At 43.6% G+C, this 25,794-nt stretch overlaps 2 protein-coding genes across 2 annotated transcripts in view; one reads left to right on the top strand and one right to left on the bottom strand.

Annotated features, from left to right (window-relative positions):
- SPIDR (scaffold protein involved in DNA repair) overlaps positions 1–269 on the bottom strand; it is a 206,383-nt gene extending 206,114 nt beyond the window's left edge. Inside the window, exon 1 of the mRNA XM_076329738.1 lies at positions 177–269. Coding sequence (XP_076185853.1) covers positions 177–191 — 15 coding nt within the window. The 5' untranslated portion in view covers positions 192–269. The remainder of the gene's footprint in view (positions 1–176) is intronic.
- A 9,280-nt stretch (positions 270–9,549) lies between these two features.
- The window catches only part of LOC143156380 (ethanolaminephosphotransferase 1-like), a 58,659-nt gene continuing 42,414 nt past the window's right edge, over positions 9,550–25,794 (top strand). The window contains exon 1 of the mRNA XM_076329740.1: positions 9,550–9,615. Coding sequence (XP_076185855.1) covers positions 9,565–9,615 — 51 coding nt within the window. The 5' untranslated portion in view covers positions 9,550–9,564. The remainder of the gene's footprint in view (positions 9,616–25,794) is intronic.

Genomic DNA, 25,794 nt, shown 5'->3' on the forward strand with positions numbered 1-25,794 from the left:
CCGGCGGCCGGGGGGGCGCCCGGCGAGGCCGCCGCGAAGGGCGCAAGGAGCGCCGCCGGCGGGGCCGCGGGAGCCGCGGCTCGGCGCCGAGGGGAGGTCAGGGCGGCCGTTACCCGCCTCGGCCGCCCGCGCCCGACCCGCCGGAGCCCCCTCCCCTCCCGCGCGCACGCAGGTACCTTCCTACTGGGCATCGCCCCCTGACAAGGCAGCCACGTCCCGCGTCACGTGGCGGGGGAGCCCCAGAGGGGAGGGGCGAAGGGGAACCCCCAGCCCGCTCCCCGCGCGGGAAGGCGGAACACTCCCCTCCCGCGAGCCGGAGGCCACGCCCCTCCTTCCAGCTTTGGCGCCGCGAGAGCCGCGGCTCCTGATTGGGCGGGCGTGGCGGAGCGCGGGTGACGTCGCGGGGAAGGCGGAGGTTCCCGAGGGGGCGACGGATGCAGGGTGCGCATGCGCTCTGCGGGGGCCGAGGGCTGTGGGCGGCCGGGTGGGGCGGGGCGGCGCTGGCGGCCGTGTGGGGACGGGCGCTGCTCTTCCTCGCTCTCATTTCCCGGCCGCGGTGGTGCGGGGCCTCGGCCGCTCCCTTCCATCCCTCCCTTCCTCCCTGCGGAGCTCCGAGTCGCAGGCTGCCGCACCCCCGCGTCGGGCAGGCCCTCCTCACAGCGTGGCAGTTGTAAAGGAGGCGTTAACGGGCTCCGCGCGCGCCCACCTACCGGTCCTCCCGGAGCGTCGGAGAAGCCCTGGCGGTGGAGGGGCGCCGCTGGGTTCGGCCGGGTGGCGTGGCAGGCACCGGGAGCCGTCGGGGTTTTCTCGGCGGGAAACTCCATTGCTGGCACCGCGTCCCTCCGGCCTGGGCGGGTTTGGCCTGCGGCCCCTTCCCCCGCCGAGCTGCCCCTGCGGCCTCGGGCGGAGCTGGGGGCGCTGGGAACGAGGCCCCTGCGGCCTGGACCCTCTTTGCCCTTGCCCCGGCGCTGCCTGAGTTGGCAGCCCTGATTTCTAAGGGGGCGGTGTGGAGAGCTATGTCTGAAGTGTATTGTTGTGGAAGGAGAAGTTGTCCAGCCTGTGTTTGCCTCCGCATCCTTCACGATATCCAAGTTCACTCGGCAGTAAATCTCAAAAAGAATGATGCTGTTTAACACCACAAGGAGAGAAACAAAGCAGTAGGATCTAAATTCTGGCTAGATACCTAAGCAAGTAATGTCTAAAGACAAGACACTTTATGAAAAATTTGTTCACTGCTAAGCCATTAACTTAAGATTTTTAGCTCCCTAAACAAATAAGCAGATAAATTTGCAGGCAAAAAGGGTAATGTCAGTGCCAAGATACAGGGACTTGGAACTGCACGTGCTTTGAACTGACGTTCTCTTCCAGAAAATTATAATCGCAGCTAAAGGAAAAAAAGGCTGATGACCTTTGACAATGTTTTTCTGGTGCAAGTGGAAACACTGGCAGAAAAGGGACAGTTAGGTTATTGTTTTATTGCTTTTTGTATGTTCTTGAGAAGGTCACTTAAGCTGTCAGTGCTGCTGTTATGAAACAGTAAGAATAATAAACTTTGTAAAACGAGATAATTGTACTTTGTATCTCATAGCTTAATTAGAATTTGTAAAGCACTTACGTTTTGATAGAAGGTACTGTATGACTGCATTTTTTATTATTAAAACCCAATTACACATATCTATGTCTATAGTTTACAGTTTGTATTTTTTCCAAGGCACCCTGTGGCCAATACCCGTCTCGCATTCCCTTTGTAAAACTGCCACTAATTAAAAGTGGATTTTGCAAAGAGTGGAGAGCCAGAAACATCATCATCCAAACCCCATACTGCCTTTGATTATGTTCAAAGCAGAGTTAAAAGCACTGTGTTCTCATCCTTCCAAGAATTTGCAGTATTTCTTCTGAAATTACCAGACTGACAAATGAATTCTATTGTATATCATCAAAGTGGTTTTCTTTGATACTTCTTCAAGTGTGTTATTGCACCATTCAATTAAATAGTCTATGTTAGAGCTAAATCACAGAGAAATTGGTGGGCCACAGAAGTCTGGTCTGCTTAGTGAGTCTGTATTTTTTTTTTTATACATAAGCTTCTTCCGAGGATTCCAAGATGCTCACACCTGGGAGGAACACACTTCTGTAGAATCCCAAGAAGGTGACCCAATCAATACATTCCTTTATTTGTTTTCAGGTTCTTCACAAAGAAGTACTGAAATGACATGGAAATAGCAGAAACGGGTCAGAAAACAACCCTATGGATTAGGAATTAAAATAGAGCTGTGATTGTTTTTTAAAATAATGTTTCTGTGGAGAAAGAATAGTAGATGCTGAGCTTCTTCACAAAAGCTTAAGTTTCATAATACCAGTATGATACTCTTCAAGTCTGTTAAAAAATTCTGTGCATTATACTTTTGGAAGTCATAATTAATGCAATTGGCTATGTAATTTTTGAAGAACTTTTTTTTCATGTACATATGCAAGCGTATTGTGTTCTCGCAGGCTTAAATGATAGTTTGAGTCTGCTGTTTTATCTGATATACTGATTGACTGTGTTTGTGCTCAAGATCAAAGTTGCTGCTGCTCAGGGAACATTAAGAAATTTTATACTTTTTGTATTTTTATTGCACAAAAACTCTGTGAAAAATACAAAATTTCTGTTAACAATAAAACTGAATTTCTTTAATGAAGTCCAGAAAAAAGCATTTCTTTGTCGGTGGTGCTGTTGATTGCACCGATGTTTCTCAATCCACTTGTAGAAAGAACTTCTCTCTCAAAGAAACAAAATGTGTTTTATACAAATGAATCAAAAGATAAGGAGGCTTCAATTACTGAAGTTTGGAGAACTTGTTTATATTGATTGAATGTGCCTGTCCTTCATTCTAACATGGCTTTATGGATTCATTTCCTCTTAACGGAGCATTAAGTTACAGCTCTAAAAGCTTTCCAGTGTATAAAGCCTGGTAGGGACAATGTCAAATTCAAACATAGAGAAAGGATTTTGGTTTGAGTCAGTTCCTTAGTAAAGTTTTAAAAGTCACAAACATCCCAGCCACTTAACTGGGGTGAGATAGATGAGGAAAAACTCATGAAGTATTTCAGAGTCTGTCTTCCAGGGTCAGCTGGATTTTTATGAATCTGTCAAGCAAGAGGTGATCCCAAAGCCTAGGCTAGATCCCCGGGCAGATTCCCAGTCTAGATGCAAAATAACATTTTCTTCAGCAGACTGTGTTACAATTTGATGAATTGCTACAATTTGAAGCTTTCTAAGGTTTCCTAGGAAACAACATGAAACACTTCAGACTTTTTAATCCCAAAACTGCAGTGTCAGTTCCGCTATAAATTAGATTGCACCATTTCATAGTACAATGCATGGCTATGACGAGGCAAGCTGTAGACTTGTGGAAAAAAAGAAAAAAAACCCTTAGAGGATGCCAGATTTTAGTGAAACAAATGGAGTCAGGTTCTTAATTCATGCAAATTAAAAATTAATAGCTGATAGTTTAAAAATCAAAAGCAAAAATAGGTTTTAAATGAATCAATATACCCAGGAAGCAGCTTTTTAGCAGGTTTTGCCCCCGGCCGTAAAGCCACGAGGGGCTCCAGCCTCGGGGGCTTCCCAACTGCCGACCGGCACAGGGTGGCTGCGCGCTGGGCCCAAGCCCGGTCGTCTCAGCATCCCACCACCAAGCGCTGCCTATGGCATCTTACGATGGCTGACCTTTTTATGTCTTCTCCTGCTATTTCTTTGTGTTCGGTGCTATAAAAGAAATATGAGTATATAACTTTCTGACAGACGGTAACGTTTGGGAAGCATATTTGCCTACTTTTTATAACATGTCTCTGTAGTTTACCGAGATAAACGCAAATAAAATAAGATTTTCCAAGCTGAAACTGAACACCTGTCATCGAAGTACTCTGTTTTTCCTCTAACTGGTGAATAAAAAAATGCAGGTACATATTCAGAGCTGGAAAAAAGTGGCACTTCTTAAACTTCAATCATTAGACCAGTTTACTGCCACCAAAGTTCTTCCTGTTAGTTTAATTCAACAAGGTTTTAAAATTACTGAGCTACTGATAACACTGCACTTTATATATTTTAGTAACTTCAGAAACTGAATTTCCTTTTTTAGGTTCAGTGTTAATACTACTTTAGCATAATTGGTTTTGTCACCACTACGGTGTACCCTTGTGTTGAAGACTTTACAAAGACTGTTCTTGAAAAACCTTAAGCAATGCCATGCCCAAGGAAGAAGAATATGTTGAAAAGTGGATGGGGTCTGCTGACTGTCTACAGTCAAGAAGATCTTGTCAGTTTGAAAAGGTCATCTTAAGCATCACTTAAGCCCAGCATGTCTATACTGCGGAGGGAAAGAAGGCTGGCTGGCATGGATTCGCGCACATCCATACTGTTCGAGGCTAGCTGCTCCACCGCAGCCTGAAGGGAGCTGGAGTTATCCACAGCAGAGCTGGGAAGAAGGTAAACACGTAAGCGATGTGGGCAGCTGGGACCAGTGCTCGGCAGGCTTTCCCACTAGCAAACTGGAGGGAGCCAGAGCACAGGCTTGAGTACTGCCCTGTGGTTGTCCTTGCTGCTGAGTTGTCAGCAGGCTCCCTGGCCTGGATCAGGCCCTGCCAGCTGGCGTATTCCCAAGCAGCGCCCCTGGCAGCAGTGCACAGGGGCAGCCCCTGGCACTGTTTAGGAGACGGCACAAGCCAGGACTTGTTTTCAGTAGGCAGTATGGACGAGGCTGCCCTGACTCGGAAGAAGAGAGTTTAATTATACGGTCACAAGACGTACCATGCCGCTCGCCCTCAGAGCCCGAGAATGGGGCTATTTATTAGTATAGTATATTCACTAGTGACACTTATGTGGTATTTTGTTTAAGACTTTTTCTTTCATCACCATGACAATACGGAGCAAACCTCTAAGGAGCTGTGATCTGCAGCAGAGGGAACAAGGATTAAGCTGTCTGTTTAAAGGGTCCTCTGTGATGATGAGTCCCACGGGTTAATCTCAGAAGTGGCTACCTTCAAATTCCAAAATTTGCTGTAAAGCAGCTAAGAACCAAAAGGTGCACCCCTGCCACTACCTACATTTCCCCAAACCAAGACCCTACTTTTTTCCTATTACTCCTTCCATCTTCTTTAAACGTTTCCCTTCACACATGATGCTTACTGTATGAGCCTGCTTTACTCTGAGAGTAAGCTTGTACGGTCTGTTCAGTGCTATGAACAGGCCAGAACTGGGAAGAGCTGCCTTGCTAAGGAGCAAGTTACCATGCATCAGTACAGAAACACTTGCTGCTGTTGCGCAAGGCAACAGCTTCTGCTCACACTATTTTGACACATAATCTTTTCATAACAAACGACTTTTCCTTTCCAGGTAGGAAATGGATAGGCATCATGAGAATCCCCATACGGACTGAATCTGCTGGGAACACGGGAGCCTGTACCTGCCCAGAATCACCTGTCCCCTTGCTGTAGGGTGGCACCCAGGCGCATCCAGCACAACCGGTACCCTACGATACTCGGCACCCCTTGTCCCTCGGCTGTGTGATTCTCCACACCATAATATCCATGGCTTGTAACTAACTCCAGCATCGCAAAGACTCTAAATACAGACTGTGGGGACCAGACCTGCCGCTATGGCCAAGCCACATGTCACATATCTGCAGAATCCTACATGTCTCACTGACAAGTGCCCGCTGACGTGGTGGCCGTTTCCCCCGCCCAAGGCCCAGCGCACTAGGCATGCTCTCTCACAGAGAGAGGACTGTGGTATGCAGCAGTGGCTCACTGCATTTGCATTGCTTGCAAGCCATGTAATAGCTAACAAGCCATAATCTGGTTACGCTACTTAAGTTGTTTTGTTTGTTTTCTAACCATTAGCCATATTCTAGCCATATTCTGAAATTCACAAACTGTTTTTGTGAATTTTTACGTAGTAAAAGTAGCTCTCATTCAAACAAAACTGGAGGTCATTTTTAAGGTCCTTTAGTGAACTCCCCATAGGAGCCCACCTTCATGGAGCTTATCTGCCCATGGGCAAACTGAGACTGCAAATGGACAACTGGCTTTGGAACTGATACACCAGTTTTTGAGGATAGATGTGATCATTTACTAGCATTCAGTACTAATACTAGGTTAAATAGCCATGAGTTATAAACCAGGTTAACAGACCAAGATAAGCTTACAGAGAGCCCGAAACGTAATTTGAGCCTCTAAACTGATTCTAGCCACCTTACAAAAGCTTTCTTCTTTTACAGCATAGACATCCTGAATATTAACAGATTTATGCTAGCCCATGCAGTGATGGGGAGGGAAGCACTGCCTGAGTCCTACGTGTTACCCATTCTAGGTGAATCTGAGGTGTCCCACATTGCTCCCCCTTCACCTGTTCCTCCCAGTACATTCGTCCCTTCTTCAGCTGCTTTGGCAGCTAATCATTTTGGGTTTGCTCTCTGCATGGTTTCTCTCTGCTTTTTCTTACTTCTTGAAGTAGGCAGGAATGTACTATTAGATGCCTTCTAGATAAAGGCTATTGCATAGCAGGCAGCTTTAAGTTGAAGAATAAACAAGACACTGTCATAAATTATTAAAAGCCAAAGTTGCCATACTAGGCAGTTTTCCCTAAGCAAGAAGCGCCATCATTATTAATTTATTACTATAACTTGTAACAGAGAGAGTGAAAACTGAAAGCCAAGGATTTATTCTAAGCCATCCTGAGCCCTCAACTCTTTGCCTACCATTTTGATGGATTAAGAATATAACTTGTCTTGATGTTTGGTTTCTTTTTTTTTAAATACCATTCATATCTGTGGAACACCTATTCTTTTTAACTTTTTCTTGCGTGTACCAGTGGTATAATATGCCCGCTCTTTCAAAATAATAAATAGCTGCTTTCCTCTCAGTACTACACATAATTACTAAACAACACTGAAGACCTGAGAATTCCCTGGCTGATTTCACTGGATTCAAATCTGGCCTTGAATTATTCCCCCCTGTGCTGCAGAAAGCCGTGTTTGGATCATTTACTTAGTAAAGTCTGAACTGTCACAAACATCCCAGCCACAGTTGTTAAAAAACTTAAGCTTTTTCTATAGTGAAAGTTAACTGTGCCCTGATTTGGGCTTCTGTCTTAATGCTCCTCTAATCCATACTCAAGCTCATGAAATGGGTTTGTTCAGGTTATAGTACTCATGTGCTGGTGCCAGTTAGAGCTCCTCTTTGCTCAGGTTACAACTCATTAGTTTTCCAGAAAAGACACGAGAATGTGCTACAGCACCGAGGCTGCTTTCACTGCTCTTCCCACAGTCCTGCACGTAGGACAGACAGCTTGGATCACAGCTCAAACAATTGTCCGGAGAAGAACTCTAAAACATCTCAGATTGAAAAAGATAACCATAGAATAACCTCTAAACATATACATGGGTACGCATGCAAACGGTGAGAACATCAGGTGTGGCAGTAAACCACATGGCTGTGGGTTTTGCTCGCACCTGGGCTTGGCTAGCCTGCGTGCTTGGTCTTAAGGGCCAACCATTCGTATGAATCGTGATGCCTAAATCAAGGAAGTTTCTTAAATCAAAGGCTAGCACATGCCAGTATAGTTCCCACAGCATTCTCAAAACGTTGCGTTACTTGTTGTCATAGCTTGCTCTGTGATGTTCCATCAACCCAGTCACCAGTCTGTTTCCCTCTCTTCAGTATAGCTTATCTAACGCTGCCTCCTCTGATGTGCTCGTTAAGCAGACATGGAACATGCTGAGGTACAAATTCATGAAATCGCATTTTTACATATATGCAGTCTTTTACATTCTCTGTTTAGTGGAGTACTTATGACAGGTTTTTTTAAAAGTGTTTCATTTATCACCAAGACAGTTTTGAGAGAAGAACAGGAAATAAAACTCGTGTTCTGTATCTGCTATATCTATATATCTTCTATATCTATATCTTTGTGACAGCACATCTTCTTTTAACATAAGCTTAGAAGCTTGCAAAGAGAAAAAATACTTTGCGACCTTCTGTCTTTCAGAAAAGCAAGCACCTTTTCTACCACTGTCCATCACACTGCTAATAGTTGTTCAGAAAAATTTCTGCTTTTGTGTTTGAGGCTTATGAGTGTTGGAGTTAGGAAATTAAAGTGGTAACTATAAAATGGTTTGGTCAGTTTTAGTAACTTACTTGCATAGAAAAATTGTGCTGAGTACAAGTAGTAGTCACGAGTCTTTTCATAGATACCCTTGTAGATTAATTCAATAGCCTAATACAACTTAAACACACGATAGTAACAATGAGAGGTGAAGGGGATCCCAAAGCAAAACCCAGGGTATGAACACTAATTAAAATTAGAGTTGGCTCCTGGAAAATATGAGCTCCAAATACTTTAGTTGTCTTAACTGGAATCGAGCTTTAACTCAGTAACCTGAAGCTGAGTGCTACAGTTCTGGGTTGTTTTCAAGAGCAGAAGTTCAGATGCTGCTGCTGGAAGCAGAATGTAGGTGTAAGCACATCTCAAGTGATTAATGTGTAATTAGTAATAGAGAACAAGAACCATTGTATACAGTTTGCACTTAGCGATTTTAACTTGTATATAATTCCAATCAAACCTGCACAGTTTGTAAAATAACAGCAGCTCTCACAATGCATTAGGTGCCTGGAAGAGCTCGTGGGGTGTAAGTAATGGATTTTAATTGATTACCTTTCTGGATAGATTCCATTTGGTCAATAAGATCTCAGACGCTGATGTGCATGATTTCAACTCTCCCTCTAATAGTGCACAGCGAAGGTAACACAAGGCGTCATGCCATATGCTTAAATGCATTTGCAGCTGAAACATTACTCCTGATGTTTTCCAGCCTTCTGCCCACACCAGTGCCTCGCTTCCCTGGAAATCAGAAGGTGCAGAACGTACTGCAGGCTGATGTGGTATGAAGGGCTCCGGTGTGGGTGTTTTAATAAAGAGATGCAAGAGGCAGATTATTGCTGGAAAGGAATGCCAATAAAATCTTTAATCCTCAGTATCGCCTGTTTCTAAAACACGTTACTTGAATAATATTGTTTTGTGTACTGTCTTCACAGGCACATCTTCGCGCATACTATAAACACGGCATCTTTAATACACCTTTAACCAGAAAAATAGTTTCGGGGCCTGATACTGCAAGGTTACTTGGATTACGGCTCGCTGCGACCACGGGAGGCTGCTGCAGCCTGTCCCCGGTACCGCGCACCCTGGGGAAATTACAGGTTTGTAAAAGACGCTGATGGCAGGCTGGCACCGAGGCCGGAGCAACGGACTGGGGCCACGGGGAAACGCCCGGTCCCACGGGCGTGGGCGGGCGGGAGCCGCCCGGGGAGAGGCCACCGCCGGCGGGCAGCCAGCCCCGCTGGGCACACCAGCCCCTCGCACCCCCGCCGCGCCGGGACGCGAGTGCCCCCGCGGATGCCCGGCAGCGGGGGGCAGGCCCCAGCCCGAGGGGCGCGGCCGGGGAGCCGCCCTCCGCCCGCCCCCGGCCCCGCCGCCTCCCTCCCTCCCTCCCGGCGCGGCGCGGCGCGGCGCACGGCGGGGCGATGTGGCGGTATGTCAGCGGCCGGCAGCTGGACGGCTTCCGCCAGTACAAGGTAACGGCCAGACCCGGGGGGTCGGGGTGGGCGGGGGGCAGCGGCGGGCGGCCGCCTGGGCGCGGCGGCCCCTGCTGCGGCTGGTCCTGCCGGTCTGGCGCGTCTGGGCTCCTGAGGGCTCCGGGCGCTGTTTGCTCCGCTCTGCCGCGGCTGAGCGCCCGGCTCTGCTCTGCCCGCGGCCCCGGCCGGCTCGGCCGTCCCTCCGCCTCTGGAGGGTCCGCCGGGCTCCTACCTGTGCCCGCTCGGTCAGCGTGCACCCGCACGCAGGGTGTCCTTTACCTGGCCGGGGTCTTGCTCACATCAAGCGAGTACGAGGATAGGAACTGGGTGTTTACGAAGCGGCAGGTCTCGGTGGAAACAAAGTTAACTGGGTTTTAAGTGAGTAGCAACACCTTTAAAAGCCCTGCACGTTTTAAAGAAACATAGGCTGGGTGTAGTTCAGTGTTTCTGTAAGAAAGTGCGCACTGATGGTGCTTGGCTGGCTCTGTGCAAATTCTTCATACGCAGGAATGCTTTAGGGCTTTGAGAAATAAATAAGAAAGCCAGGGAAAAAGCTTACTTTAAATGACTTGAACTAAACCTCATGTTTGCAAATAACAGGCCAGCAGAATTCAAAGGAATGGGTGGATCGTTAGGTATTTTGATTTACCAACATTATGTTGCGGCCTTATGAGATACCTGGGTTTTGTTCCCAGGACATTGCAGGTGTGTTGCAGGGGATCATCCAAATGTGCTTTATAGTTGAGGTGCAGGTGTCTGAGATGGGCCATGCCACCCTCTTCACACACCCTCACCCCGCTCCCTGTTATGAGCGTGGGGGACACGCCAGCTTCCACCAGCACACCACCCAACCTTTTATTTTATGTTCAGTTTCCCAAAGCAGCCTCTACCCCGTGCTCCCCATGCTTCTTGCCTCCTTGCTTTTACCACGAGCCCTCCCAGCCTGGCCTCCAACCAGGGCGCTCAGCTTCTCCTGGCTCCTACCAAGCCCTTCCCTTCCCCGGGCCAGCAGTTCTGCCTGCTCATTGCAGGGTGAATGATGGTGGAGGAACTGTGGTTTCAAGAGCCTTCTCCAGGTCACTTACCAGGCACTTGTTATGCACAGCAGGTTGTTAAAATGTACCAACCTGTTTGTGTGTCTCCAGTGTGGGATAAAACATGCTGCAAGCTGCATCTGGCCCCTGGGCGTAAGTTGCACAGGCCTGTGCTTGAAGAGTGGAGCCGCAGTCTTGACTGAGATCACCGGAGGAAAAAGAAAAAGCTATTTTTAGCATAAACAGACATTATTACTTAAGTAACTTTCCTGAAATATTTGAGTTTGTAGTACAAGTACAAGGAACACTTGTATTACGTTCTTCCTTATCACTTGAATGAAAGTAGCTGCAAACAAATGCATATGGGGAAGAATCAAAGTAAAATTTTTTTAAAACTTGTAATCATTGTGTACTATTTATGAATTACAGGGCAAATGATTACCCAAAGACAGAATCACATATCGAAACATTTCAATTGAGTATATTAATATTACTTTGGTTTCTTGGGAGCATTGCAAAGGCCAGAAAATATTTTAGGTAGGTTGGTTTTTTTAACTATAGGAATCAGCCAACACACTTGAGAAGTATTTGTTCAACTATGTTCTGGAAAAATATGGTAAGTACAGGTTTTAGAAAGGTGAAATCAAATAGTCAGTTATCTATTATCTGAGGTGACTTGGGACTGGGACATCCTGGAAGTAAATAAATAAATCCAAATGACACAGGTTACACCCAGAGAAATACAACTGCATGAGGTCAGTGCTGCCAAGCTGGTGGGGTATCTGCACCATCTTCCTGGTGCTCCAGGTTGCAGGAGGACATGGCAGGTCTGCCCATTCCTGAAGTGCTGCTCACAATAGGTTAAAGTCCTCCAAAAATGCAAAAGGAGTGCGGTAAGGAGAGGCAAGGAGACACTAATCACTGCCACAATCTCCTCCCTGCCTCCTCACCTCAGCCTCCCATGCCCAGGGCTGCTACCACAACCACAGCTTTGTTCTCACCACCTCCCAGGCCTGAGACATGCTCTTCAACCTCTTATTGCTCTCTGGCTGCCATCTCCTCTGTTCTCCCCTTCAGCCTCACCTCATCCTGCTCTTCCATCTTCCCAGCCCCGCTGAGGAGATTGCTGCCGAGATTGCTGCCAAGTCAACAGGACTGGCGCTAAACTCAGATTACTGTGCCCAGCAGACATGAGTTACCTCTTTTTACAACCAGCTGGCTATCTCTGTAGTGTGTTTTCTGTTGGACCCAGCTCTAGAGTGCAGTGGAGGGATACATGGATTGGCCCTATGAAAAGCTAGGTAATCCGTGGAAGGATTTATTAGCACATGTTCAATATTGAGCTAAAACAATGTGTTGCTTCCAGACCTGAAGCATGCCTAGGAGACTAGGTAGAGGCATCCATCTCTCCATTGTGCATCACATTGCAGCATTATATTTGCACTAGTATCAGTGGCTTAATATGCTCCGCACTTTGCATAATTTATCCGCTGAGCTGATCCGGGAGCTGATCATAATGCAGCTTAAAAGAAGAATTTGTGTAATCAACTCTGTTTCATAAAGGTAAATTTGGCCTGAAAAAAATACTGTTCAATTTTCAAAATTTTCACACAGCTGAACTCATTTCTCTGCCATGAATGCTGCAATTGTATGTCTCAGCCACTGTGTCTCCTGTTCGCAGTTGGAGGAGGGCCTTGGCAACAAAACCAGTGCAGTTCTTTGCAAAGGGAATGGCAGACCTAATGAATGCAAAGACTTCAGCACCCTTTAGCATTGTCAGGTCCATGTATATTACGCTTTTGAAGCACGTTTTCCCCAATTACCAAGCTTTGGTTTACATCACAGAGTGACCACAGAGCACACAAAATGCATCCCCTTTGGATGAAGCTAAACCAAATATACTAGGAATGCACAAGTACACCCAATACATTCAGTCCATGGTATCATATGAGAACCAGTTCAATATAAAACCTTCTGAAATCCTTATAGCATGGACATCGGATCCTTAGGGCAAGCTATTTCACTTTACAAATGTATTCCCGTTTGTTCTGCATGTTAATGAGGATTCAGAGATTCAGTTTTCCTTTTTCCACTCAAAAGCACATAAAGAGCAGGTGGAGATGTGTTGATGAGACAGTTCAGATGTGACCCTGGGTCTTGCTGCTGTGATAATTCTGCCGCCTTCTTGCCTGTGGGGCAGATGGGCAGGTACTGATTTCAGGATAGTTGCACGCTCAGGTGATTTGCTGCAACTGTAGAGCTGAATAAGCTGATACTTGGATTTTGTGCTGTTCCCTAGGAAATAGAGTGACCCAGCCAAAATGCTACAACCAACTGCAATTGTAGCACTTCAGTCATGTCGTTCTGACTTTGAGATTTCTGTTACCACCGCTTTGCAGTTCTAGAGGAGCACCCATGGAATTACAGAGCTGCCTTTTTCCACCTGTTTGGGTTTCTGTTGGAAACAAGCAGTTCGGAGGCAGCCAGATGATGAGTACAAATAAAAGCAGAATTTGGTTCTTTACTTTTATCCTCCTCTTCTCACCAGGATGCAATAATGTTAATGATGAGCTCTTGTTGCCATTGCCTCTTCTCATCACTGCGATCTGAGGATTTCCCTTGCAAATCTGCCTTGAATCAGCTTTTCTACAGCACCTATGCGCCTATGCGCTGAAAAGCCACCTTCTGGCTTTTCCAAGCCAGAAAACTTTGACACCTTATCCTCTTTCAGAATAAAAGAGATCAAAGGACAAACTACAGAGGCTTGACTCAAAGAATAGGCCTTGGAAAATATGATATAAAATATCAGAGATAACATTAAAAATTAAGGTCTAAGGTTCCACATTTTCATCTTGGTATGTCCACACTGTTTCTATCCTCCAAGCCATTTTTTTTAGAAATTTTTTATCCTCTAAGCCTGTGCGGAGAAGGGGGGGCAGTAAATGAGGTCTATGCGGTTTCATTTCAGTGAGACTTCTGATACTGTCCCACATTCTCATATTAAAGTAGGTAGAGGTAAGTAAGATGAAATCAGTGTAAAAAGGAAACACATTACAGAGTAATTTTAAGTTCTCTGTCAAAGTAGGAGGTTCTATCAAATGGGATCCTACCTACAGAGCTGTTTCTCTGTCCCAGCTCCATTGCTGTTCAATACTCTCATTAATTAACAGAAGGGAGATTACTCTTGTAAAATTTTCATGTGATACTAAAGCACTCTGAAGAATAGGCTTATGATTTAAAATGTTCTTGAAAAAGGGATATAATGGCCAGAAATCAATATGAAGGAATTCAGGAAACAAGGTACAATGGGAAAGAAAATCAACATTTCGAACATAAAATAAGAGACAACAGACTGCAAAAAAGATACCTGGGGATCAGTGTGTCAGCAATGTTGTGGCTGTTATAATAAAGAGAAAAAGGCTCTCAAGTGTGAAGTGTCACAGATATGTCAAAGGGTTACATATACTGCTGTAGCTGATGTACTGATCAGGTATCAGCTGGAATAACGTGTCCTGCTTTTTTTTATCCTGAAGGTTTTGGATAATGTGTTCTATTTTAATCTGCCGACATGGTCATTTATCGCAAGCAATTGGAAGCCAGTGGCTCGTTACCTCACGGTAACTTGATCTGCTTCCTGAACGTCTCCTAAACTTGATCCTGCATTAGGTGAATGCGCTGGACTAGAAGACCTCTCAAGTTACATCCCAGCCCTCGTTTTGGTAGGTTAGAGAAACAAGATCAGACGTATGATGATTACGTTTCAAGGCTTGATTGTATCTCTCATACTGACTCATACCAAAAGAGCAAAGTGTGTTGAGTATAATCTAGAGAATTACTTTCTGGAAGTTCAGGATCGGTCCAGTGTGGAAAAATACAAATCTGGATTTCTATTAAGTCTTTATGCATTTCCAAGGCTACCTGTGTAACCATGAGATTTAGAAACATAATGGGTTCTGCTCACATTGACTGAACAGGAGTTTTGCTTTCAACTCCGGTAGCACAAGGATTTTACATGATTTTGAAAATTTAGGACAGAAGACTTTCATTTGTGTATTTATCTGGAACTTCTTAGGAGACAGTTAATACTGTTCATGATTGTGCATGGACAATTTGGTACATGCTGAGTACAGTGTTTATTATATAGTGTTTTTGCAGATGGTATTTTTAGGCTTTTTTCCTAAAATTTAATTCCAAATATTACTTAAAAACAGTTATAATCAGTTTTATCTGCTGTAGTTAGTTTTTGCAAACCACCTCAGTTTAATAAAGCCCTTGAATATTTGAGACAGCGAAAACTAACATTTTCCACCTTCCATAAAACCAGTGAGTCAACAGCCCGCTGTTCTACAAATAAAATCTTGCAGTCGTCTTCTTATTACTTTGATGGATTGGAAGACTGGGGGTGTAATTAAAAGTTGTTGAATAATATGTGAAATAAAACAAATCATTCATTACCCTTACATCTTCTGTCACTGTATTCATGTGTAGAAGAGTCATGGGCATTACATAATTCTGAAAGACCATCTTCGTGTCCACACCGTTTCTTATTCCTCATCCTGTTGTAATGGTAGCTGACATAATGTAGCATTTCAAGAGCTTTGTAATCATTATTTTCCTTCTACATATCATATGCTAATGAGCCAACAACATAATGAAATCACATCACAGAGATGCTGCATTTGATATTACTTGCCGCAGGACTTTTTTCCCAATGATGGTGTAATTCTACATGGTTTTGAGTGCCACATTACACCCATGAATTTACAAAGGTTCATTAGATCACTTTTGGGACAAATGCACTGGATATCAAGAGTTGTATGCCTTTTTGAGTCTCATAAAAGTGCAAATACCAACCACATAATTTCATTTTATTGCTTTATCAAGAGCTGTTAGTGTTCTGAAATGCTTATTGGATTTTTATGTGTAGGATCTGCATATATAAACGTTTATGTACTCATACATATTTTTTATTTTTTTATTCATCTGTGTTTTAATAGAAGACTAATTGCAAAGATGTATCTGTGATTTGGATGTAGATTATTTGTTGTAAATCTAGGGGAACCATTCTTATAAGGGTGGTTTTGTAAAGGGAGGAATTGGATTTTTGCATCTTTCTGTGAAATATCTCCTCTCTCATGCATCAGGATACTAGATCACACAACTGTTTAGCGTATGTGGTACAGAACCCCTGTTTAGCATCCCTCATGAAAACTGCAACCCACTTTTAATCTGTCTGCCCTTTTGTGCCTAGAGCAGTTTCTTTGGGTTCCCCAGAGATTTAGGTATACACTCTGGCAGAGCTCCAGCTGTGGGGGAATTCAGTCTACTGTTTGATCTTTAAAGGGCTGCTGGCACCTCTGAAAACACACGTGTTTGTACGTGCACACACAGATGTGGCACAGAATCTTACTGTCTTTTCCTTTACCAACTGTAGAAGACAAATCTACAGAAAAAATACATAGAAATCAACTTCCTTACCATGCTAGAGCATCTTTGAATAGGAATGGTTAAGGATCTTTTTGTGCAGTTCCTTGGGGGTGTGCAGGTCTTGCTTTTTAGCGGGATTTGTACTTTTGCCGATCTGGGCCAGCCTCTAGCTTTGTCCCTTTACAGCAACAAATGTGCATCAGCCTTCTGTTATCCCTTGCTCAATATTTAATCGTGTTTCTGTGATCTTTTACATCATTTTGGTTTCACTGTTAAGTGTTTGGAGGTGTCCCATTAAATAGAGCCTTTTCCTGAAGACAAGTTAGTCAGCAGCTTTAATGTAAGTACTGTTAATTGAAAGATGGTTGCTGGCTTCCAGTGTTATCCCCTCTCCACCTCTCCCTGGTCTGGGTGCTTACGGTCCTGTCAGTAAAGAATCAGATCTATCTAGTCTCACATAGTGAGCAAGAACCTAACTCTTGGGGCCAGCACATTATGACTTCTTGCCCCAAAAAGTGCTTCTCTCTCAACTGTAGCGTGTCTCTGATGTCTCTCATAGATCCCACATTTCAAGCATAGCTACTCTGCAGACCTGTGATCCGTCAGCCCCTTACTCCCGGCAAAATGGGATTGTGGCAGGCAGGAAGCTGAACATGAGCCCTCAGTGTGCCCTGGCAGCAAAGAAGATCAACAGCATCCTGGGTTGTATTAACAGGAGCACAGCCCATTAAGTAAGGGGGAAGTAATTTTCCTCCTTTACTAGGCCACATCTAGAATACTGTGTCCAGTTTCAGGTCCCCAATGCAAGAAAGATGTCAACAAACTGGAGCAAGTTCAGTGGAGGCCACCAGAGTAGTTGGGGCTGGAGCACTTGTCCTGTGAGGAGAGGCTGAGGGACTGGGGCTTGTTTGGCCTGGAGATGAGACATCTTCAGGGGCATCTAGCAGCAGACCCCAGTACCTATGCGGAAGTCCTCGAGAAGATGAAGCCAGGCTCTTTATAACAGTGCATGTTGGGAAGACAACAGACACAGGCACAAGCTGAGACGAGACATCTTCACGCTGGATATAAGGAGAAAATTTTCCTCAAGAACACAGGGAGGCAGTGGCACAGGTTTCCCAGTGAGGTTGTGCAGACCCCATCCTTGGAGCTTTTCAAGACCCAGCTGGATAAAGCACCAAGCACCTGGTTTGAGCTCCTGGCTGAGCCTACTTTGAGAAGGAGGTAGGACTAGAGACCTGCTGAGGTCCCTTCTCACCTGAATTATCCTGTGATCCCAACCCATGATTCTGTGGTCTTGAGGCGACAACATTGCTCTTCAGGCAAGGGGATGTGTCACCAGCAGGCATGACTCCCTAAGAGCAGCCTATCCTGACCCACTGCTCCACGTGCCCCATGACCTCATGGACATGGGTTCATACATACCTCCATTAAGTGACAGGATGTGGCATGTGGCCCAATGCGTGTGTCAAGATTCCTGAAAATGGGGAGGTCTGAATGATGAGTGTACATTTCCAGAGAAGCATCCCCAGGACAGTAGTTTACGTAATAACAACTTCCTGATGACTTAGTAATATCAACCAGAATTGTTGAATTGCACAAACCATCACATTGGGTTTTGAGTATTTTACGAGGCATAGTTTAAGATGGAAGGAAAATTTAACCCTATTTCCTAGCCGTAGGTATGCACAAGCTAATGGAACTGAAGGGGGCAAAGTCAGGGGGGAGAGAACTGCTCAGGAGCCCAACTCGGGCAGCCTCTTCCCTCACAGTGCAGCTACATCCAGCCCTAGTACAGACAGCGCAACCATCGGCTAATAAAGAGTCCACAACCTCAGACCCCCAAAGAGGCAAGCATTTGCATCTGAAGATGCAATTACATGCCCACCACCACCTACTTTTTTCCAGGCTAAATTACAAACCCTGTTCTTTAGTTTCTACTCGTACGTTATATGCTTCAGCCCTAGATGTCTTAGGGGCTTATAACTCCTCGACTTAGGTATTGGTGACCTAATAAAAAAAAAATATATATGGATGGGGGAAAAAGGCAGGGTAGTCCAAACTATTTAAGCAATAGGAGATACTAAATCCAAGCCATTATGTATGAATAATTAACTAAATGATGATATAACGTAAAGTAGTTTTATTATTAGAAATAGCAGGACTATGTTTTGCAATACATCAACACTTTTAAACTGCTGAACATATGGAAGTCATTTGGCATCCACAATGTTGTATAGCTCTGTTGTTTTTTTATAGTGTACTTCTCTTCTTTCCCTTTGTGAAGCTTTTGTTAAAACCCAAGACTGTGTCCCATAACATCTACAAACCTGTAAAAATGTATATAAAGTAGAATTAAAACCCATGTATTTAATGTATTCTAGGAATCTGAAAGGTGGATGGAAAATTGTTACCAAACGTGTCAGTATTTCAGTATTTTCAGTATATTCTTTATATATTCAGTATATATATATTATATATAAATATATATATTTTTTATTATATATTTATATATATTTGTATATATATTTATATATTATATATAATATATTTATATATTCGGTATATTCTTTAATTTTTGTGTGGTTCCGGAAGTGTAAGATACCACAGAAGGAAAGTTCACGTTTGTTGTGGTTTAACCTAGCAGGCAGCTAAACACCACACAGCCATTCGCTCACTCCTCCCCCAACCCCCGCAGTGGGATGGAGGAGAAAATTGGAAAAAAAAGTAAAATTAATGGGTTGAGATAAATACAGTTTAATAGGACAGAAAAGGAAGGGAAAATAATAATTATAATGATAAAAAAATATACAAAATAAGTGATGCGCGATGCAATTGCTCACCACCCGCTGACCGATGCCCAGCCAGTTCCTGAGCAGCGGTCACTGCCCCCCGGTCAACTCCTCCCAGTTTATATACTGAGCATGACGTCACATGGTATGGAATGTCCCTTTGGCCAGTTTGGGTCAGCTGTCCTGGCTGTGCCCCCTCCCAGCTTCTGGTGCACCTCCAGCCTTCTCAGTCGGTAGAGCATGGGAAGCTGAAAAGTCCTTGACTAGTGTAAGCATTACCTAGCAACAACTAAAACATCGGTGCGTTATCAACATCGTAAATGCAAAACGCAGCACTATGCCAGCTACTAGGAAGAAAGTTAACTCTGTGCCAGCCGAAACCAGGACATGTTGCATGTCGAAAGTTCAACTTGCCCAGAAGGGAGAGTTCCCACCAAGCTCTCTTAAATAGCGACTGGTTCATGCCCTGGATGGGGAGGGTCATCTTGCAGCCTTCAAAACCACAAAAAACTTGTCTAATGCAAAAGAGAATATTCCTTGCTCAATCCATCCTCATTCCTCCTATCCTCTTTCCTGTCAGCTGCAAAACACGCATATCATGAAATTGCGTAATCAGAGAGGAGATGTGATAAAAGAAGCCGTAGGAAAGTACTGGTAGCTGTCAGGGTGCCATGATGGCTGGGGGCGGTGGGGGCCCTGGGGTGGTAGGGCAGGGCCTGGCAGCCCGTCCTGTCCCACTGGCAGAGGCTCAGCCGAAAGCTCCCAGGGACCAGGGCTGGGACCTGGCCGCTGCCCTCAGCACCTGGGAGCCTCTGCCCATGGGAACACGCACTGTGCTGGCCCTGGGAGGGATTGCTGGGTCATACATGGTAGACAGTAAAACCTCATCACCTGCTTAAATCTTTTTTTATTTTATTTCAAAGATAAGTTGTGGAACATCAATTTTTTAAAGCTTTTCCATCAGCAGATCCCTCAAAATTTTCCATCCTAGAGGTAGGTCCCTGCATATAAGTATAGGCCAAATGACAACAAACTTGCATTTATGCGTGCTGGAGGAGTGATCAGTCCAGGTGGCACTGTGGCAATGTATCATCATGCAAATATTGTGGAAAACCACTCTCTGTGGAGTTATTATTTTCAATAGATCACCTGTTTAAAGACCATAATTTTGCCTGTTTTGAATTTAATGGATTGATTCTCAGCTGGTTTAGGCTGTCTTCTACTATCTTCATGAGAAGTTAATTTAGGAGGAGGAGAAAATTGTTTCCTTCCCTCCCCTTTTCATTCATTTTGAACAGATGTAAACAACTACAGGTTCAAAGCTCATTTAAAACTTTGATAACACTTTAAAAGTTTGATAACACTTTGAACCAACTTTAGAGTGAGGGAACAAGATAATTTATGTGGAATAAGATGTGTGGGGAACTTACTGCATTTCAGCTGCTCTCATTTTGGTGCTTCCCCCACAGAAAATATGAAGTACCTTATCCTTTTACCTTTAGGCAGAGGTTACCTCAATTCATCAAATACACATCATGAGATAATGACATGCACAGGTACATCTGCTGTGGTGCATCGCGAGGCAAACACTTGGTTATTTGTAGTAACTTCTTTACGTGTTCTCACCCTTTTCCATCATTTGTTCTTTTGCCGGGTATCGTTCACTAATAGATAGAGATTTTTTTCGCATGGGTAACACAAATACAATGAACGCTTGACTTAAGAGGAGGTTCCCCAAGCCTGCAGGGCCACTGAGTTGTTAGAACATCGGCACGTACGTACAGCTGGGGCTCTTCCATACCTGTGCCTGACCTGGCTGAGTTTGCTTGCAGGAAAAGGGCAGTTATCACAGTATTTATGTTCTTCGTCTGCGTCCTTACATCATCATTAGATGGTTCTCATCTTTTCCATGTGGGAACAGCTAGTGTATTCTTCCATAACAGGCATCTAACTTCACATGAAATATTAGAGGGATCACAGAACCATATATTCAATATACTGCAACCTAAACCATGATTACTACCTGATATATAGCTGTTTTAAACATTTAGTTTGTCTGGGAAAGAAGCTTTTTAGCCTTTACATTTTTAATAGACTTCTTTATATCCTTTTGTAAAAGTGAACTCAAGTATAAAGTTGAGCTAATATGGGCAGACTTTATTTGAATAAACTGGTATTGCTTATACTTAAATTATGTATATAAATATGACACCTCTAAAAATATTGTGGCTGTACCCTTTGCTATATACTCTTAGGGTGAATCACAGCCCATCTGTGCTTCAGTCTTCCAGTGTATACAATGGAGATAATAAATGCTGTGCTGATTCATGAAGTTAATGAAAAATTAAAATTTGCTGATTTCTCGGCAGGAAAGTGAAGTGTTGCAAATTTGTTGCTACTAATATGAAATTAAAACCTACGGAGTCATTTTGATGCCAACAATTCAAATGTGAACAATTCACAACAGTTTGTGTCTCTGAATGGATATGACTGTATGGCACAGTTCGGTGCTACCTGGAATAAGCTAATTTAAGTACAGAAAAGGAATAGTCTGTTAGCGTAAGGACCAGCTTGAGTTAAAATAACTGCCTCCCAGCAGTAATTGCAACTACGTTTCTTGCAACTTGCTTTCTCTCCTGACTCTGAAGTTTGTGTGGGCATGCTTTATATTCTTCTCTTCGTTGTAGCCATTCCAAAATTTTATTCTTGGGACACCTCCACAGTGCAAGGCTGGAGAAGGCCAGGGAGCCCAGTGAAGATCCAGCTGTCTGCTCTGATTAACGGTTAGCTCACTCCCTGGTTCTTTTTTCTTTCCCGGAAGGTCTCTCCAAGACAATAGCTAGGCTTTGTTTTGGAGATAGTCCACTCTGGAGGCGGTACGCACTGTTTTTTGGCTTTCGCCGTCCTACAGCACTCTCCCAGCATGGACATTTGGATCTTTGAACATGCACAACACACAACTCTCACTTCCATGTTCTGAAAATGCAGTGTTGCTGGGTTACAACGTAATCTCCAGATTGTTTTAGATACTTTGAACTGAAACATACTCAGTGCTAATAATGTATTGGGTGCGCGGGGTCAGATAACGAGGCCCAAAACCCCTCCACCAAGCGCTGTGAGGTGTGGGTGTGACCAGTTTGCAATAAGGGGAGGTATTTCTAAGCTGTGTGGATGTGAGCCAGAAGGTACCGTTGGTCTTGTATTTAGCAGTGCAGGCCTTGGTCACTGCGAGTGCTTTTGACCCATGGGTGGGTTGACTGTGCTCTGCCGCTCCAGAACAGCTGTCTCTCTGCTGTGTAGCCAAACCTTTGCTTTGGCTCATTTTTCTTTCTCTTGTTTTTCTCAATTACTTTTCTTTCCTCACTCTTACTTTTCTTACTGTTTATACCTTTTCCCCCCTTCACCTTAATCCTCTCATCTTTCCTCTTCCCTCTAACACAGCTGACCAGTACAGACTTGATGCTGCGCTGGATCACCTGGATGGAGATTAAGATGCAGGAACACAGAGTAAAAGCACATTTTACATGTGCTGCCTGAGTCAACATGTATGTGTGCACGTGTCTGCTGTCTGTATTCTCATTTCTAGCTCTGCTAGAAGCCGTTATAAACACAGAGAGGGAAAGCAGATGGCTTTCAAGGAGATATCAGCTATTTAAAAAAAAACAGCAGAAGCATTTTTGAACTTGGGAGTAAGATGGAGTTGGTTCATACCATTTTTCCTATTTCCTCACTACTGCCATTCCCTCCCAACTATTACAACTTCTTTAAAAAATAATTAGCAGAAGCTTTCTGATTAATCCAAGCCCTTCTTCTTTGTATAAGGACAATCAAGATCCCTTTTCTAGCGCAGAAAGTGTTTGCTGGGGAGTGCTTAGCACTTGTATCAGTCTTGCGCTTAAAAACCTCCAACAGGTTTATCCTCCACTTCTGTCTTTTAATGTAAATGCCCTGAAAAGGACAGAATTATTCAATAGCAAATGGCAGTACTTTTTTTACATCAGGTTCATTGCACTCTCGCATTCATGTTCATTGATCGTAATGTCGGCATGTTACTCAGTGATTTGCCTTTCTGAGCAGCCATGAACATTAAACTTCTGAGGATTTCATGGCCTTGAGGTTAGTAGCTTCTTGAGAGCAGAGCAAAGCAGAGTGTTAAACTGTATAGCAGATTTTATTTGTCAAGTTTTATTTTTGCCATGACAGAAAACTAGCAGGGTGCTTTTTCCACGGGTGTTTCCTTTGGTCTGGCTAAAACAGATTACTGACGAGGGAAGAGCAAATTTCCATTCTTCTGCACATCTGCTGAATGTTCCTTCCCCGCATGGAGGGCCACGGTTCAGCCACAGACATAGGAATGAACAGGATGAAGTGTGACGGGTCTTGAAATGTCTTTAGGTGGCAGAAGCTGGCTGTAATTCTAATTTTTTTTTAATAAGGACTGTTTTGATTTTTGGTGCTTGAGTTTGGAAACTGTCAAGCTAGCAAAAATCTGACTCTGTGTTACGTTTGGGTCTATTATATAGAGATATGTTGGAAAACTACTTAATATCTTATATTTTCCATTTAAGAAATATATATTTTCTGTGTAAGAAAATAATTCTAAAGAAATCAGATTGGTTTTCCTTTTTTTCTCCTGCAAGCAAGTAGTGCTGGACAGTCAGTGAGTACATTGGGTGGAAAGCCTCATTTTACTGTTGTTATTTAACTAGGATTTTGTGATTTTATTCATGACTTTGAAGGTTTGGGGTGGAGGGGAGAAGGAGAAAGCCAAAGCAGGAGCAGGAGTGAAGGTCACATATTTTGACCTTTGTGCATTCTTATCCAGGTATGGCTGAATTCATTGAATTTGTTGGTCAGAAAATTATCATGTACCTCACATAGTCTTTGAATACCAGTTGAGGTAAGGAAATGGGCAATAGCTACAGAGAAACTTTGGGCAGATTCCTGATTACCTGGAACCTCAGTAGTGCTAATGGATACTTTGAATTTTCTTCATTTTCAGAGGATTTCCATAATTCTCATGTGAATTAAGTACTGGCTGACTGTTCTATTGGCATAGGTATTGTATGGCTTGGTATTATTGTTGTATTTGGCATAAATATAAGCAAAGCCCATGGACAGTTCAGACTGGGTTAATTCGCATGCAAGCTGGACCATCAAAAGATCAATCAGTTGTAATAATCAATGTTTGAAAGATACAGTATAAAATACAGCGTCTGGAGCTGCAAATACATACAGAATAGTGAAAACTTTAGTTTTACCTGCAAATTCATTTTTTCTGAGGTAATGCGTTTAAGAATTCTAATACATATTCTGGCAGAAAAGCTGTTGATGACAGAATTGTCTCATGTTTTAAGTAATCTGGGTGGCAGAAGCAGAGAAAAATGATACAGTTCAGTGACACTTCCAATATTTTTAGAAAAAAAATCAGTGATGTGCACTTCACTAAACTGTACATTTTATTCCCTGTGGAAAGTTAGTCTGCCTGGTCTGACCAGTAGCTGATAGGTGGTTTCTTGGATATTTGCCAATATGCATTCACAACACGTAGCTGTGTTATAATAATTTTACAAGTATACTACATTTATTATCTGTGGTTAAAACTTAACCACAAATTACAAAATAACTAAGCAAATGCTTTGTTTTGTCCAGAAAGTAATTAAAACGTATCCTTTGTATGCAGATAGAAAAAGGAAAAGTGTGGAAGAGTTCGTAAGCACTCCGTAGCCTGATATCCTCAGAAAGGTTAGACGAAAAGTCATAGACTGTGCGTTCAAAACCTGAGGCATGCTGCATTAGTCTTTTGTCCCGCTTGCACTTGTCCACTGAACGCTCTTAGCTCAGACGTGTGCAGGTTAAGTGTGTGTGTAAAAGCTTGGTGAATGGGCATACTGAGACTGAGATTAATCTTGCCAGACTTCAGTAACCTAAAAGGTGCCTAAGTTTAAGACAAGTGTCTAGGCTCCTTTGATAATTAATGACTTGAAACGGGTACTTCCAGAGCGCAATCTCATCCAAAGGGTAGTTGGCTAAGAGAGGTCGACCCTACTAACTATAGAGAGAACAATTAGCTGTTAGCTGAAGTTAGGTGAAGTGAAAGCCTCTCTGTCATCAGCTCTTCTGCATATGAACAGCTTCGACAAATTGTGGTCTAACACATCCCTATCTTATTCCCAGTGTCCGTGCACAATGTTTGGACAATGCTGTATGTAGATATATCTGAATCTTTATGTGAGTCATATGCATCGTGCTAACAACATAACATACGTGCACTTTCAAAGTCCAAGAATTTCTGAAAGAATTACGTGTGCCACCTCAGTGATGACTAACTTCTTCCACTGTGGACCCACCAGGGCTCAAGAACGTAGTGCGTGGTATTATCAGTTAAGATCGTTCTTCTGCAGATTGTTCTGTGTTCTGCAGTGTCAAGGCAGGATAAAACTTGATACGGTCCTCTGAGGAGAAGGTAGACAACAGCAATTCGGGGTGGGCTCGGATTTCTGAAATATTTTGTTTGAAAAAGATACAGATATGTACTTATTGGAATTTATAAAACACTTACAATATTTTTACAAGTCTGTCCAATAGAGAAATTTTATTGTGGTAATGAACTGTGCTATTGTAGAGCTTATTTTTATAATAACATTGCCTTACATTAATTAGCGTAGTGCAAAAGCAACTGTTATACTATGTCAAAAGCTGTGTATCTCTGCGAGATGATATTCCACTTACAACCATATTCCATATGCACTATCTCTTCTACGTACTAGCAATGAACTGCTGCTCAGACTATGCATTACTAGTAGGGCAAATAAAGGTATTAAATCCAAAATACGGTAGAAATGCAGAGTCTTATAGGATAACTTGTAAAATTAATAGGAATTTAGAAGTAAAATGTGACTACGGAACTGTTTGCCCTTTCACCA

Source organism: Aptenodytes patagonicus, chromosome 2 (genome assembly GCF_965638725.1).
Source record: "Aptenodytes patagonicus chromosome 2, bAptPat1.pri.cur, whole genome shotgun sequence".
In the NCBI taxonomy this organism is placed as follows: domain Eukaryota; kingdom Metazoa; phylum Chordata; class Aves; order Sphenisciformes; family Spheniscidae; genus Aptenodytes; species Aptenodytes patagonicus.